A 15,117-nucleotide genomic window follows, 5' to 3' on the forward strand; every position below is an offset into this window, starting at 1 on the left:
CAGAATGCAAGGCGGTTTGATTGGTATGTGACTACCGGGGCAGATTCGGTATCTCGGTTGTTTATGGCGCCCACGCAGGCAGCCATTCCAGACGGGTTCAGCCGAGTTGAACTTTCTAAGCAAAAGCCAACTACATCGCCACTTGGGAATCTTCAAACCTCAACAGGACCTACTACTAGTAGCTCGATAGCTCTTAGCACGCCGACAACGGTCTCCACCTCAAGCCACGGTCATTACCTCGTCCAGCAGCAACCCTGATATCATAATTACTAGCTCAGAGGACGAATCAAACTCCAAGCTCATCGAAACAAGCTCTGAAGCTAGCTCCGAAGATAGCAAATCCCTATCCCCTTCACAAACCCGGCCAAACAAGTGTCCCGAAATACCAAATCCAACGCGGGTCTGGAAAATCGTACAGATAATAGCGAGGCTAAACCTCGGAAACTACTGTTCGAACTTACTCAGCTACGACGCTCCAGCTGCAATAATAAAGACCAAGCCTGACTCCACTCGCATCTTGACCGTTAATATCACAGATATTGAAGAAACAGAAACAGAAATTTCGACGTATTGTACGGAAACAGCTACAGTTGCCGCTTCTACGGTCTGCGATGCGGGTGGTGAGCCAGAAAGGCGTCGTGTGGAGAGTACCGTGGAGGAAACCTTGTCAGGAGTTACTCATCTTACGGCGGATAAGACCTCCTATGACGGCGTCTACGGTCAGGAGGGTGACGTACAGACAAATGTCAGTACTGTATTAAATCCCGATATCGATATCGATCTCGCAATAAACTCTCCCAGTGGAACGCCTCTATAGTTAGTTTCATTCTGCGAAATCGATATTATCGAGGCTTGCTGAACCTACAACTATAACCAAAACAAATAAAATCAAAACCCTTACCCTACCTTTGACCAACGACGACTGAAACCAAGGTTTTTGCTAGCTGCTCCAATCACGACCGTCCCGAACACAGCTCAAATATCCTACCTAGGTACCAGCCGCTTGCTTGTGGATACAGTCAATGGTACCTCTACCAGATAGAGGACGCTCAGGCCCCGGCACTCCACCTCCGCCAGCCTTCCACCAACGTTACCCTCTTCGTCTCGGCATACCGTCCAAACATGGAGACCTACAGGGTATACACCAACGGTCTCGGCGGCCAAAAATACTACATGTCGATAGCGGCTCCGGTTGGTATCTCGCCAGCCATGGATTTTAACATCAGTTTAAAGACTTTGGATGATATGAGGGGAGTGTCCTCTTATATATGGATTTGAATTTAGAGAATAGGTGTGTTAAAAGCTCATCAAGTGGCACCGACATCAACTCGGGTAGATTTTGCAATGTTTGAGACTTTAACGAGTCCCTGGCCTGAACAACGAGAGCTCGAGTCTCATCGATTGAGTGGGTAATGCTTTCACAAAGGGATTCTAGTATTAGTGGGATCTCGTTATTACGCTGCACGCTCTCTCGAGTTTTATTTGCAACTGTTTGAGAGTAACAATTCGCCCCAAGATTGGTCCCGACTCTATTAGCTTCCATCATTGACATGGCTGTGGTTCCTAGCTTCCCGAAGATCGAAAGATTGACCGAAATCGGCTGGGAGAGGGAGCCATCTGAAGAACGGGCTTCCTCGATTGTATGGGCCGAAGATTGTTCTGTAATCATCAGCTCGAAAACACTCTTGTCCGGCATATCGCTATTTTGGATTTGTGTTTCTGAAGAAACTTCTTCGTGAACATGATCATTATTCGACCCTCCCCTAACATATTAACCCTGTTCCTGAAGATGCTTCTCTATTTCGAAGATATACTTTCGATCCCTTTTACGGATATTTCGATCGCTTATACCCCATTCTTTGAGTACTCTTTTTTGTTGATAGGGTCTCGGGGAGTTGATGTCGATCGTCAGTTTCGTTGGTTTCATCTTGAATACCTTTACAACTAATATAATTATTCCAATACTTACTCAATCGGTATATCTTGTCGCTCAAGGTCCGAAATTATACCTTTTGAGGCTTTCCTTTGCTCACTTCGTCTAAGGCAAAGGCTTTGATGCGATCCCAAGAGGATGTAGGAGCCCATCGACGTTTTTGGGGATTCTCTCCGTTATAGGTTTTGATCGAGAATTCACGTTGCGTTTTGAGAAGGGAGGATATCGAGCTATCGATCGATATCTAGATATCTACTTCGACAACTTGAGTAGAAAATCGATTCAATAAATTATTTAAAAGTATTTTTTGAGGTTTGGCGTTTTGAGAACCTATAGATCTACCGTAATTGCGAAAGAAAGGCAAGACTACTAAAATTGGACTTTCGGCCTATAGACTAGATCTGTAGAAATTTCAAAATTGTCAATATACTAAGATTTGTTCTTCACTCGGTTTTCTTATAATTATTATATCGCATTGTGGCACAACTGCGACATGCATACGACGCATATCATAGAACCCTACAGCCTTTCGCGCAGATTGCTGAGGACAGGACCAGTCAACGGTTAACGGAACCTCGCGCAGTGTCGGGTAGAAACATCGATTTCTAACCAATTACCGTTGTCAAAAAGTAGAATTTTACATACGGAACCAATCAAATGATCTCAGAAGAAAATTGGCCATCCCTCTCATGCAAGATCATGCAAGATTTGAAAATTTCATGCGGAAACCCGGCCATTCCCGTACACGCGGGCATCTTTTCAACCCTTTGGGTTGAAGACTACAACATTGTATGGTAGCACAAACGGGCTCGCTACAGCTAGAAAATCGATAGGTATCTTGGTATCTGATAATTAATTAGGATATCTCTCGCGTTCAGACTACTCCTACAGATAACCTCTCACACTCTACTCCCTAAAAATAGTATGTAGCAAAATCACTCTCCTTCCTCAACGCCTTGACAAATTCCTGGGCAACAACCGTCGAAGTCTTAACACCAGGATGCAACTCATCCCACCACAAAAACCTATCAGGGTTCGGGTCAACGGTATTCGTCCAGCTATTGCAGTCCTCCCATGTATCACACCTGCTCGCGTATCCAACCGTATCAGCTGGCGAGTCTAGGTATTTACTCGGGTTTGCATATATTTCCTGGAAGATCGCGTATGCGTCCAACAACGCAACTTTGGAACCTCGGAGTTCGTCGGCGAGAGCTGGGATCTGGTATTTGAAGATTTGATTGGCGGAGCGGACGTGTGTTCCCATCTTTTGGGAGATAGCGGTGGTGTTTCCTTCGAGGAATGAGTCGCGTTCGTGCCAGTAGTGCTGATGTTTAATGTTAGTTTCGGATACGTATATTAACGAAAAGAGGTATATACGCTCAGATCTGAGGTGAAACTTACGTTTGGTCCGTTTTGTGTATAGTGAGAGGCTCTTTCTAATGGGGCTACGTTCAAGATGATAAATTTCCTTGCACCGTAGTCATATAGCTCCCTGATTTGTTCTGCGACGCAATCCGTGTAATCGGGGAGGGTGACACCGGGGAGATGTTCATCGGTGAGTAACGCGCCGCTTCCAAGATCGTTGGTTCCGATCCAGATGGCGAACACAGCCTTGTCAGGGTTCAAGTTTCCGGGGCCTTTGTATCTTGTGATCGTGTGCTCCTTTTTGAACTGTGGGACTTCGTATTCTCTAACTGCTGGGAAGTTTCCGTTGATGCCATCGCTGTTCACGATATTGTCATGTTAGAAATCTATGCTTCGAAGACCAATTGAATCTGCCTTCGAGTCTTTCACTTACAGCCATCTTGGAGTAAGATTGTTCGAACAGACGGCACCGGAGACAGCATAGTTAATCAAGGTGTGGCCACTCAAATCAGAAGCGATTCTCGCCCAGATCTTTCCACCGCTCGCGGCGCCGTTGATTGAGTCCTGTATAAAATGTATTATTAATATCGACCGTCGTTACACAGCACCGGATATAAGATTCAACATACTTGCGACGGTACAAAGTTATCAGGCGGAAGCGCTCCACCGTTACCTTGCATATATCCCAGTCGACCCTCATCGGTGTAGGAGTCTCCAAATACAACCAAGGTATCCACATTTCCAAACCCCTTATGAACATCCCTTCTCAAACTGCTAGCCAATGTCGACGTCGTCGCCAATGTAAGCGTCAAAAGCGATTTGTACAACATCTTGAATTCCAGAAATATGGATTTAAGAACCCGAAGCCAGGTATCAAGTTGACAAGAAAAGAAAAGGTTTATCGGGGTTTTCTGGGGGAAGACTGTTTTTAGAAAAATTGGGGTAGACTTCCACCCAGGGAAGAAATACCTGGGGTTTATATAAGATCGCCGCCATTAACCATTGTCTCCCATGGCCAAAGGTTCAAGACCCGAGAAAGCTTGGACATTGCCAATTGACCAATTCAGCCGAAGCTCTGTTCGAATCCTCGCGGATGAGCTTACTACCGGATATATAATGTTTAGGCATGATTGGTGGATCCCGTTATAGCGTCGAACTTGAGAATCCACGGCATTCAGAATCCACCGAGTTGATTGGCTAAATTAAATGGTTTAAAGTGTTTCTCTTGCCCTATTGAGGAAAGCGTCAGAATACGGTTCCAAACAATAGAACACGGGTTTGGTGGATCTCAAGGAAAAAGTCAAGATACCCAAGCTCCTTTTCAACATGGATGAGGGTAATGGCAGACATGCATCCGAGCTTCCTTGGAGTTCTTCCGGGTCTGGGGTACGAGAAGTTTGCGGGAATGGTGTAAAAGTCGTCGCATCGGCAAGAAAATCGTGGTGTTGGATTGAATATTTTGCCGGTGGCATTTAGCCAGGCGGGTACTGAGCTCGGATATGCGGAGGCATTGAAGTTAGTGACAACTTCTGTCTTGGCAAATGACATTCTGACGTTTTAATCCACTTTAATATGAGTTTAAAATCGAGTTTTAAGACTATAAATCTTGGGGGCTGGATCTCGGTATTACCACTATCACGATTTCAGCAATGAAGCTACATCTACAACATGGTAATGGGAAGAGCCAGGTATAAAGTTGGCCCAAACACCAAGCGATCAGAGAATGCACACGGCAAGGATCGGGGATTGCCCTTGTCATATAAACTAGTTTTATTGATATCCGCGCATCGGTGTCCCTACATTGCATTGTGCCATGTTGATTCGGATGCACACGCCCGACTTTTGAAAGCTTGTTCCCTGTGGATGAGGTATATTTACTACAGCTGGAACATTGATATATTAAATACTTAAAGAAATCCCATCCCATCGACCTGGGGCAGTCTACGCGAAATCCTAAGATCTCATGAATACGAGAAATAGATGGAACAGATAAATATATCGAAATAGAAAAAGGTACACAGAATGGAAAATGAGTGGAGATCTACCGCTGCAATGCAAGGTGAACAATTTTATAAATGGCCAAACCAAAATATAACCGCTGGTACTATCGCTTTCCAAAATGCCCAAACTCCGTCAGCGTTGGTAAATATACACAAGTGCAAAATTATGTTAATCTTTCGTTACCGTGGGCTGCGAATTGCTCACGCCTGCTCCGCTTTCTTCTCACCCTCAGTTTGGTTCTCCTCGACTTTCTTCTGTAATCCGAGAGTACCGAAGAAGTCTTCCGGATCAATAGTCTTCAGGACCTGTACGATGTAGTACGTCGTGAGAATCGAAAAGATTGTCCCAAGAGCCGCAAACCCGGTCGCCATGTTGAACTGCAGGTCGTACGAACTAGCGTAAACTTTCCTGACGGCGAGTAGCTGCTCCGGCTGTAATGTAGCCAGGATCTGCGGTGACTTTAACAGCGCGCGCAACTGCTCGGGGGACAAAACTCCGGGCAACTCGTTTTCGACCTTTCGGTGAAGGATCGCGGTACCAACGGCCAAACCGACTAGCCCCCCGAGAACACGTGTCATATTCTGCGCTCCGAGGGCTACAGCTTCGTCTTTAGGATCGCAGATGAATTTGACTAACATCACACCGATGGGCATGACAAGACCCATACCGGCACCTAGTAAGACTAGGAAACCGTAAGTCTTCGCTTCGATTTTATCGGCGTAACCTAAGTCACCGAGCCCAGCCGTTCCAGCAACAGAGAGCACACCCCCGACGGCAAACCCGTAAGGAACGTATTGCCAGTATTTTTTGAGCGCAAGGCCGGGAACGAGAGACATAACGGGAGATACGACTAGCATGGGGAGAAGTAGAATGCCCGACCGAATTGGTGATACGCCGTTAACGATTTGATATCTTTGCGGGATGGTGATGATAGTGACATAGATTGGAACACCGATGCAGAACGTGGTTCTGAAAAGGGGGGGGGTCATTGTTAGTATCCACGTAGTCCTGAGATTGAAGTGCTAGGATTGTCACACTTACAATGCGAGGTAAGTAAATGCTGGCGATTTGAGCAATCTCAGGGGGAATATTGGTTCGATAACACTGGACTTCTTTGCGATATACCATTCGTAACCAGCAAAAATGAGCAAACCGACGATACCGCTAATGAGAGTTCCGAGAATGATTGAATGGCTCCACGGGTACTCGGCTCCGCCCTCTTGGAGGGCATAGACAAGAAGGATTGACCAAGCGACCGACAAAAAGCCGCCTCCAAAGTCAATCCGGCTCAGTGTCTGTCGGTTCACCTTAACTTGATTGATGTCGGGGATGGCGAAATAGAGAATGATGAAGGCTACGAAAACACCCGGTCCACTAAGGAGTCGTAAGATACTCGCTCGTCTACAGTTGATTGTAGTCAATAGGAAAGAACTTACTTGAGATAGAAGATCCATCTCCATGTCGCCTTTTCAGTGATGACACCGCCCAACAATGGCCCACAGATACTGGAAATGGCAAAAACGCTGGAAATACCGCCAGAGAATGTCCCCAACTTCTCCTTGGTGATGATAGACAACATAAGAATGAAGGAGATACAATAGATCCCGCCTCCACCAATGCCCTGGAAGGCTCGGAAGATAATTCTAAAAACATCAACGGTTAGTTCAGGAAATCGGTGGGATTTCTATGAAAAAGCCACTCACAGTTGTGTCATATTCTGAGACGCTCCGCAGGCTACCGAAAAGACTCCAAATATGAAGTTCGCCGCGAGGAACATCGACTTAATGCCCAAGATGTCGCATAATTTCGAAGATAATAAAAGGAAGCCATTGTATGTTAAAAGATAAACAACTACTATCCAGCTGGCTCGATTGAAGTCTTGGAATTCACTTGTAATATCAACTAAACTAGTGGCCACGACAGTGATTTCAAAGGCCGCGAGGAAGAGCGATATCCATATGCTATTAATTCCAATTTCTAGGTTTTAGTCAACTCTGTCCCTTTAAATTTGTGGTACTTTTTGGGGGTTTCAGGGGATAACAATGGCGAAAAGACATACCCAAGACCAATAATGTACAATCTGGCATCACCCAACAGTGGAACTGAAGTAGATGCATCGGACCCTATAATTTTTGCTTCGTTGTTGACATCGATGGTTTGCGGAGTCGCCATTCCTGCCTCTATCTTCTTCGACGAGATATCTGTGTTGCTCTCTGCCTCTAATGAGGTGTTTGTCGACGGCTGCATGGCCAAGAAACGGTGGAACGGCGGCCTAAAAATGGGCCGAGAAGATATTCTTCACTTCGCAAAAGTCGACGAGGGACCGGACCGACAGTTCGCAGAAACTGAAAATTGAGAACGAATTCGAGAAACTTAGGTCGGAATATTCAATCGATAATGGCTTGAAGAGTAGGAAGAGATGTTTTCGAATGTCGGAAGACCTTCTCCTCAGTAGGTCGTAGTATTAGCTTGGGCAAAGCCAAGAAATAAATACACAATGCTATCAGATTTGAGCCACCTTCGTTCCTGGCCCATATATTTGTATTTCCCCTCTGGCTGCATGGAAGATTATCGTATCGGTAAAGTATGGGGAATTTGAAAAATATACCCTGGGAAAGATTTGAGCTTCATTGCGCCACCGGCGTGAATACTCCCCGATTACACGGGTAACGAGGTCCCGAAGCCTAACCTTCTCGTTACATGTATGCTTCATATGTCGGAACAGGCAAAAAGGTTGCATTACATGAAAAAAAGCACACCCAGGTGCGATCGTACGAGATGGCCTTTTGACAGGGCCAGGATTTCATCTCCCGAATGACCGTAACTAGCGAAGCAAACAAATACGATTTTTTGCGTTCGTATAAAAAACTCTAACAGGGTGGACGGTATAGACTTCGCTATATTCAAGCCCGGTATGACTTCCCACTCAAGCCGTTAAGCTGGTCATATTTCTCGATGCGGACGCTATTTCATTCAGGGAATATTTAAACGAACAAGAGCCTCTCATGCAACATGACGGGCCTTCCTGCGGCAGCCTGACAACTCTGTCCTCCGGAGGGTTTAGCGGACGTTTCTTAGTCAGGCCAGAGGATCGCATCGAACCACCAAACTGTTTCCGTTAGCGAGGCCGACGGGGGATGATTGGACCGATGAACCGAGAATGAGCAAATTTTTATCTTATCAGATTGATCAAAAGGCTCAAAAGTCTGAGGTCCTGGCCAGCATGACCTTCGAGACGTCTTCTCTAGAGCCACCGCCAAGGGTCCAGGATAATTCGGATACAGGGAATCGAGCGCCATTAACATTTGATAGACAAACACGTACGTGCTTTGTCACCAATTTTAGGAACAGGCCATTAGCTAATATTAGCCCCCAGGCCTCGACGCGAGTCCACTAAGGCCCAACACAGTCACAAAGTTAATTCCAACAGCAACACAACATAAGGAGCTCCAACATTAAGGCATATCGGTCTCTTGAGTGCCGTAGGGGCGCTTCAACAGGTTGTGGGGTCGTTTTTGGATTATAAGATGGTTTATAAAGAGATCTTAATTGCATTAATTGCTTCGAAAGCTGGCTTGAAATGGGTCTTCCATCCTAAAAAAAAAAACCGTTATTATCTGCCACAGGAGCGCCTGCCATTCCGAGAGAACGATCTGCTTTGATGCCAAATCTTCCATTGTTTAAAGAAGTACTTAAGCATGAGTTATCGACAATTATCTCGAGGCAAATACTTCGGAGAAACGTAGGCGCCGACAGTTCAGGGCATGGATGGTTACACAGATTCCAACAGGGTGTAGACTTCTGACTAAAATGCCAAGCCTCTCTGAGTTACACTAGTTGCCCAAAAGCGGCTAAACCTGCAGGATTTCCAAAGGTGCTAAGCCATTACTGCATCCTACGCGGGATATCCACACCGCAGACGAGCTGATTTCCAAAGGTGCTAAGCCATTACTGCATCCTGCGCAGGATATCCACACCGCAGACGAGCTGATTTCCAAAGGTGCGGGGAAGCCTGTACGTAGGATATCCATACCTAGACACAGATTTATATCTGGACACATATCTGGACACATATCTGGACACATATCTGGACCTAAGGTATGCATATGAAGTCATAGTATTCTCCGAAACTGGCATGATGTCCATATATACCGCTGATCCAGATCTTGGCCAGCTCGAGGCTGACAGGATCCAGCACTCTGTTAACATGTTTGACAATCAAGCCCATTGATATCGATAAGATATTCGATCAGCCTTGGGATAGTCCGATTGCCATCGTTCAGCGCGAGCCTACCTTATAGATAAGTATTTTATAAATACCGGTACAAATCCCGCGGGGATCTAGACGGGACGCATACCCAGGATTCATCCAATTTCATAAACCAATCTATCGTCTTCTAATTTCAGCGTTACGCCTACTGCCATACCAAGCTTTCGAAATGCCTGTCACGCTATACCCTTCCACCGTCAAGCCAGAGGAATGCAAATATACGAGAGCAAACAGTCATGCCGACATCCTCCGGATCCCTCTCCAGAAGGGGGTTCCATACGAATGCAAAGAAGTCTTCCAATCAACGTTTAATCAGGAACTCGTAGACTCCCGAAAGATCCATCCGTCATCTAGTTCCTTCGTCTATGCTGCTATGAGGGCGTACAACTACCACCACCACCTCGTCATTCGTCCGGATGATGTATGGATCACTATCTTGACACAGTTCTCCATCTACGTCAACGAGCATGCCGAAGAGCTCCGTTCCCAATTTGTAACCCACGAGGGTAAGGAGAAACTCGTGGTCAAATCTGTGGGTACCCGATACACCGTCGATTTCGGAGCTCTGGCTGTTCAAATGGGGGAATTGATCGAGCAAAACGTTATCGACCCAAACCTTCGTACATGGCTAGTTCCGCATTTCACGACCACCGAGGAAAACGACAGGATTGTTTCATCGGTTCTCATGATGGCAACCCTACAGAGCTATTTCGCTTACGGGTTTCAGCTTTTGTGCGGGCTTCCTGGTGTCACACTGCTCGGGGAAAAGGCCGATTGGGAAGCCCTGTTGCAGAAGATCGACAAGTTTGAAACCTTTGGAGAGCAACCCACGTTTTTCGCGCAGCTACTTCGTCCAATTTTAAAGCGTTTCGTCCTGTGTTTCGAGAATCCAGAATCGCCGGAGCTCAAAGAGTTCTGGCAAACGGTAGTTAGTGAATATGGGGGTGGTAGTGGGCCACGGTATCTTGGTGGTTGGATAACGGCGTTCTGCCTTTGGTCCGATAAAGGGAGATTGCAATACTATACTGAGTGTCAGGACGGACGGATTGAACCCCTTAGCTTGGACGGGGAAGTATACGGTTTTCTCGAGGATGGCGATGTGACAGGTGGATATGCTTACGTCCCAGTCGAACTAGATGATAACGGAGCAAGGTTAGATACCGTTATGCTAGCCGGAATGGTTGCGATTGAGTCAAGGCCGACAGTCGAGCGGGATGAGAAATGGGAACTTTCAAACCGCCAATTGAAGGCAGAGGGGAAGCTGTATGAAGGCCCAGCGTGCTCGGTTATTCAGCCATTGGCAGGATGGTGGATCTTCCACGGTGAAGAAAAGGATCCAAACGACGCGAAAAGCCTTGAACGATTGTATGGCTGAAAATGAGACACATAACCCTTTCTTCTTTTTTTGCCGTCCGCACAGGCCAGACTACACAGATTATGTTGTTATCAGTATGATTAAGATCAATTTGAGGCTTTTGTCACACCATTATGATACCCTTATCTCGTAGATTCGTAACCTTGCAAACATATGTGTAGTTTTACAGTCGCAATCCGTGCGACGGAATATACCACGGTATGCTCGGCCCGCATATTATGTAAGTAAGCGAGCCCGAAAATTTTGATCCACTCTCACACCGTCGAGGGTACTAAAATCAAGACATGGATACACGAGCCGTCAATGGGTATCGGTTGGCGCAGGCCGGTACCGATGTTCCAGTTTGAAGACCGATGTTCAAGCCCCCTGATTAACCCAGCTTGTGAGTTATCCAGCCCCGACGAACTAGCAGCTTCACTGACGGGCTCCTAAAAAAATGCCGAGGTTGTCTCTGTTGGCAAGCATGGCAGTTAAATTGTTCCAACCTTCTGTCCTGTAGCAATTCAACTTGGGAGTTGGGATTTGTTGGATTTAAGCTCCCCCGCTGACAAGATTGTGACAGACCGGAATCGTTGTTAGAGCCGCTTAGGCCAAGCCAAAATTATTTTAGTTTCTGACTCCAAACGTTTAACCTTTCGGGGCTTGTTGTTATTATGGCGTCATAGATATAGAGTTTGTCAACAGCCAAACGCCACTGTAAACTGTCGCGCAGTTGAGAATCGATTATTTTTCGCTGACAAAGAAATGGGACGTTTTGGGGGGTCGCTTAGCACAGTGCAGCTGTGCAGAAAAGTTGGCGATGGTGACAGCGGGAACACAAAAACCTGTTGGATCCTTGTCGAACGCTGCGGTCAACCCACTGTGACAAAACGGGTGTGCCCCTTCAGTCCCCTCACGGTATAATCCATGGAGACATCCGCTTGTGGATTTTTCTGAGCGCCTCTCAATCCACCTGCAGGCTGGACATCTGGTTACCAGAACTCGTTTGGAAGGGATCTCGACCTGGAGCGTCGGGACAGGGCCAGGTGTTGGCCACGAAACTTTTCGTGGACCAGAATGCGCCATCCTGGGCTCTTCCATGATTCGAACGAAATAAACCTGCCAGAAAAAATAAGGTTTTGTGACAGCCCAGCTTAAAACAAATTGCATTTTTGGGCTGCCGTTCCACAGCCATGTGTGAATTGGCTCCAGGTTAGCCTTTTATCTCCTCGGCCAGGGTACAGTGTGTCGGTTCTTTTCATCGGGGGGTGAAGAGATCTTGTATAAAATATAGGCTCCGGAATCACAATATCGACTCCTCCTTTTTCTTTCTCTTTTCTTGTTCTCGGTATCCCTTTCCGATGAGTACAGGATACAACAGGACCGGTGGAGCACATGACCAAATAACTTAAAACTGAAAGGAAGCTTTGAAGGCAACAACATCTACTGTGTTGGTATTCCGAGACCTCAACACGCCGGGACTGTCGATTGTAGATACCCCTCGAGTTTTCTACACTATCGTTTAGTTTCTCTCTTGTATCATCACCTTTATATTATATATTGGTTCAAGATAGCTGTTTCTCTCCTTCAAAATGGTCTCCCAACCAACTGCAGAATCCATGACCGGCGCAATCATGCAAAGTTTCAGCTGGATCTTTTACCAACGTCCGGCTAAGGGTCTTAAGACCTCCGAGAAAATTGACTACCAGAACTGTATCCAAAGTAACTGTGGTGCCAATTTCACTGCTGCTGGTATTCCACAAAGTCTCTCCTTGGACAGGATGCTGGCAAATGAAACAGCTTCAGTAGGTCATTTCTATCTACTTGATTGATAGTATCTACAGCTTGGTATCAAACGGGTACTAACGAAGCTTCAACGTAATATAGCCATGCTCAATCTCGGATTTTCTCAATTATTTGCGCTACATTGAACACTCCCCTGAGCACCTTGAATTCTACCTCTGGCACGAAGACTACACTAAGAGATTCGATGCTTTAAACGCTGAAGAGAAAGCGCGCTCTCCTGCCTGGACTTTCAATAATAATGCTACTCCAGCTGTTGGAGATGGCTCTGCAGTCTCTTCTCTCAGATCTAACAGTATCGTCTCTCGAGGCAGTTTATTCGACGATAAGAACAAGATGTCTGCCGATAAATCTAAGAAGCCTTCTCTGGTTTCCGAGGAATGTAAGTTGCCTACCCCGTTCTTGACATTTGTGCCGAATTTTCTTTATGACAGCCCGCTCATTTCATTTGTGTAACCACAAAATAGTTCCGGCTCAGCCCTTCCGAGCGGAAATTTCCCGTATTATCGCTCGTTACATCGCCCCTGGTGGTGCCAGAGAGCTCAATATTTCTTGTCGTGATAGAGAGGCTACGATGCACGCTTTGTCATTTACTACCCACCCATCTGCCGTCATGAACCTTAAAGTCGACTGTGATAATTATCTTCGCCACCAATCCCACCCGAACTTCATTCGTTGGGTCATTGCCAACTGTACCAGCCCTCGTATGAATTTTGCATACTCTTTGGGCACCGGCTGGCTTGTCCTCGCTATCCTCGTCAGCCTTTTCCTTACCCTCAGTTCGGCTCCACGAGCATGGCGACTCTTCGGGGCTCTCCTTTGGTCAATCGGTGTCATCATTTTGGTCTGTGCTTGGAAGGGAATCTGTCTTGTTCTTTTGGCTATGGGTCATCGTCGCCTCCTTGAACCTTGGGAAATCAAGTACGATGGTATCGAGGATGATAAGAGCATGGCCGCCAGCAGCTTCGACGATGCCCTTCCGGATAGCTGGGATGACGCTCCATGGATGCAGCGTGATAAAAAGAGAGCCTGGCTTCGCCGAGTTTTCGGAGATGTAAGTTCTTCATCTAACTTGTTGGAATTTCCCTGTTACTAAATATTATACTAGACTGTTCCCGTTGAAGATAGTCAAGTTCGTCACCTTCAGGATATTATTTTGCTTCAGAGCCTTGGGCTTGCTGTCCTCGGAACCCTTCCGTTCATTGCAATATTCATGGCGGTCCCACAAGGTCACCTCATTTGATTCGACTTCAGCATTCTCCGATGACATTGCTTTCCTCGTCTTCTTGTATATTGTTTTATTTTTTATTTTTCCTTTTTTTCTTTCTTTTTCTTATTAGCCCCTTTTACTTTCTTCAGAGAACACAGGTTGTTACTGATTTCCATCTTGAACAGTTTCACCTTTGTTGTGTCCATTTTCATATGCACAGCAATTGTTATACCTACGTTTCTGCTCAAGCCCCCGTTGGCCGATACTTCTTTCGTTAGACCTGGGAGGGTTATTGCGTTTTTCTTTGAAAAACTTGACTCTTTTTTTTTATAAATTTTTTTATAGCAGGGGCTCTATGGAGTTTCGGGTTCAGGGAAATCGCTCTTACGATACATTGCATATGCTATACAATAAAAGAACTTTGACTATTCTTCCTATGATACTAGGCTTCCAATAAACTGATCTAGCGACTTCTGCTCCGGTCTCGGCCGGTTAACTTTCGAAGATGTTTTACGTTCAGGGCACCATGATCACCGTTCGCTCGAAATAGGCGTTTGGCTCGGACGAATGGACACGACCGTTACCTCACGGCGGTATAGGGCGCCTCTCAAATACTTTGCCAGACATGAATTCGCAAGTATCATTGCCGATTGCAAGGTTTTCGGATCATCGAATAGCCCGAATCCACAGGGCTTTTAATTGATATACACGAGGCACCTAACTTACTATGTTTATGAAGACCTCAAGATCTCACGATATCAAACCCCGAAATTCAACTAACTGCAAACTGACCCGAATCCAAGATTAAACTACGGCCAAGATTTGCACAGACTTCGATCATATTTTAAATTTCGCTGATCAAAGAATGTATTTGCCCCAACAGAAGCACCAAAGAACATTATATATCGCCAAGTATCCTCTTCACAGCCACATGAACGATTCATGCAGGCAAGGTACAAAAGCTTATTTGATCGGTATAATCTAGGTTCACAAATTTGATGATATACTTTTTAGGAACCGATTCATGACCATTTTCAGGAACCAAAGGGTATTCCGCGTTCGGTCGAACCCGAAGAACCTTATATTCACACTGGTTTGCCAATACCTGCCGAGAAATTCTAGAAGATACCTTTTCCATAGATGCAACTTATTGTCTACCAGCAGAAAATTATTTCCAATTA

General features: G+C 45.9%; 7 protein-coding genes across 8 annotated transcripts; 4 read left to right on the forward strand and 3 right to left on the reverse strand.

Annotated features, from left to right (window-relative positions):
* Positions 1 to 4: 4 nt before the first annotated feature.
* DFL_003851 (uncharacterized protein) lies at positions 5 to 1,278 on the forward strand (the record flags this gene model as incomplete). Its single annotated transcript, XM_067632846.1, has 3 exons — positions 5 to 23; positions 198 to 813; positions 993 to 1,278. 3 exons carry the CDS (start codon positions 5 to 7, stop codon positions 1,276 to 1,278), a joined length of 921 nt encoding a protein of 306 aa, XP_067491074.1.
* A 1,568-nt stretch (positions 1,279 to 2,846) lies between these two features.
* Positions 2,847 to 4,294, reverse strand: DFL_003852 (uncharacterized protein; the record flags this gene model as incomplete). Its single annotated transcript, XM_067632847.1, has 5 exons — positions 2,847 to 3,257; positions 3,335 to 3,656; positions 3,732 to 3,862; positions 3,928 to 4,209; positions 4,268 to 4,294. The coding sequence occupies 5 exons, from the start codon at positions 4,292 to 4,294 to the stop codon at positions 2,847 to 2,849; spliced, it is 1,173 nt and encodes a 390-aa protein (XP_067491075.1).
* A 215-nt stretch (positions 4,295 to 4,509) lies between these two features.
* On the reverse strand, positions 4,510 to 4,846 carry DFL_003853 (uncharacterized protein; the record flags this gene model as incomplete). The annotated part of the gene is made up of 2 exons (XM_067632848.1): positions 4,510 to 4,528; positions 4,608 to 4,846. The coding sequence occupies 2 exons, from the start codon at positions 4,844 to 4,846 to the stop codon at positions 4,510 to 4,512; spliced, it is 258 nt and encodes an 85-aa protein (XP_067491076.1).
* A 653-nt stretch (positions 4,847 to 5,499) lies between these two features.
* DFL_003854 (uncharacterized protein) lies at positions 5,500 to 7,546 on the reverse strand (the record flags this gene model as incomplete). Its single annotated transcript, XM_067632849.1, has 5 exons — positions 5,500 to 6,268; positions 6,341 to 6,673; positions 6,736 to 6,942; positions 7,003 to 7,260; positions 7,359 to 7,546. The coding sequence occupies 5 exons, from the start codon at positions 7,544 to 7,546 to the stop codon at positions 5,500 to 5,502; spliced, it is 1,755 nt and encodes a 584-aa protein (XP_067491077.1).
* Positions 7,547 to 8,459: 913 nt separating this feature from the next.
* On the forward strand, positions 8,460 to 8,758 carry DFL_003855 (uncharacterized protein; the record flags this gene model as incomplete). Its single annotated transcript, XM_067632850.1, has 2 exons — positions 8,460 to 8,619; positions 8,676 to 8,758. The coding sequence occupies 2 exons, from the start codon at positions 8,460 to 8,462 to the stop codon at positions 8,756 to 8,758; spliced, it is 243 nt and encodes an 80-aa protein (XP_067491078.1).
* A 980-nt stretch (positions 8,759 to 9,738) lies between these two features.
* On the forward strand, positions 9,739 to 10,944 carry DFL_003856 (uncharacterized protein; the record flags this gene model as incomplete). Of its 2 annotated transcripts, XM_067632852.1 has the most annotated exons (2): positions 9,739 to 10,529; positions 10,606 to 10,672. In XM_067632852.1, 2 exons carry the CDS (start codon positions 9,739 to 9,741, stop codon positions 10,670 to 10,672), a joined length of 858 nt encoding a protein of 285 aa, XP_067491080.1. The 2 variants fall into 2 exon arrangements, with proteins under 2 accessions (XP_067491080.1, XP_067491079.1); XM_067632851.1 differs by having other exon boundaries at positions 9,739 to 10,944.
* A 1,571-nt stretch (positions 10,945 to 12,515) lies between these two features.
* DFL_003857 (uncharacterized protein) lies at positions 12,516 to 13,969 on the forward strand (the record flags this gene model as incomplete). Its single annotated transcript, XM_067632853.1, has 4 exons — positions 12,516 to 12,728; positions 12,811 to 13,108; positions 13,194 to 13,780; positions 13,835 to 13,969. The coding sequence occupies 4 exons, from the start codon at positions 12,516 to 12,518 to the stop codon at positions 13,967 to 13,969; spliced, it is 1,233 nt and encodes a 410-aa protein (XP_067491081.1).
* Positions 13,970 to 15,117: the final 1,148 nt, after the last annotated feature.

Source organism: Arthrobotrys flagrans (assembly GCF_004000055.1).
Source record: "Arthrobotrys flagrans strain CBS H-5679 chromosome Unknown unitig_0, whole genome shotgun sequence".
Classification (NCBI taxonomy): domain Eukaryota; kingdom Fungi; phylum Ascomycota; class Orbiliomycetes; order Orbiliales; family Orbiliaceae; genus Arthrobotrys; species Arthrobotrys flagrans.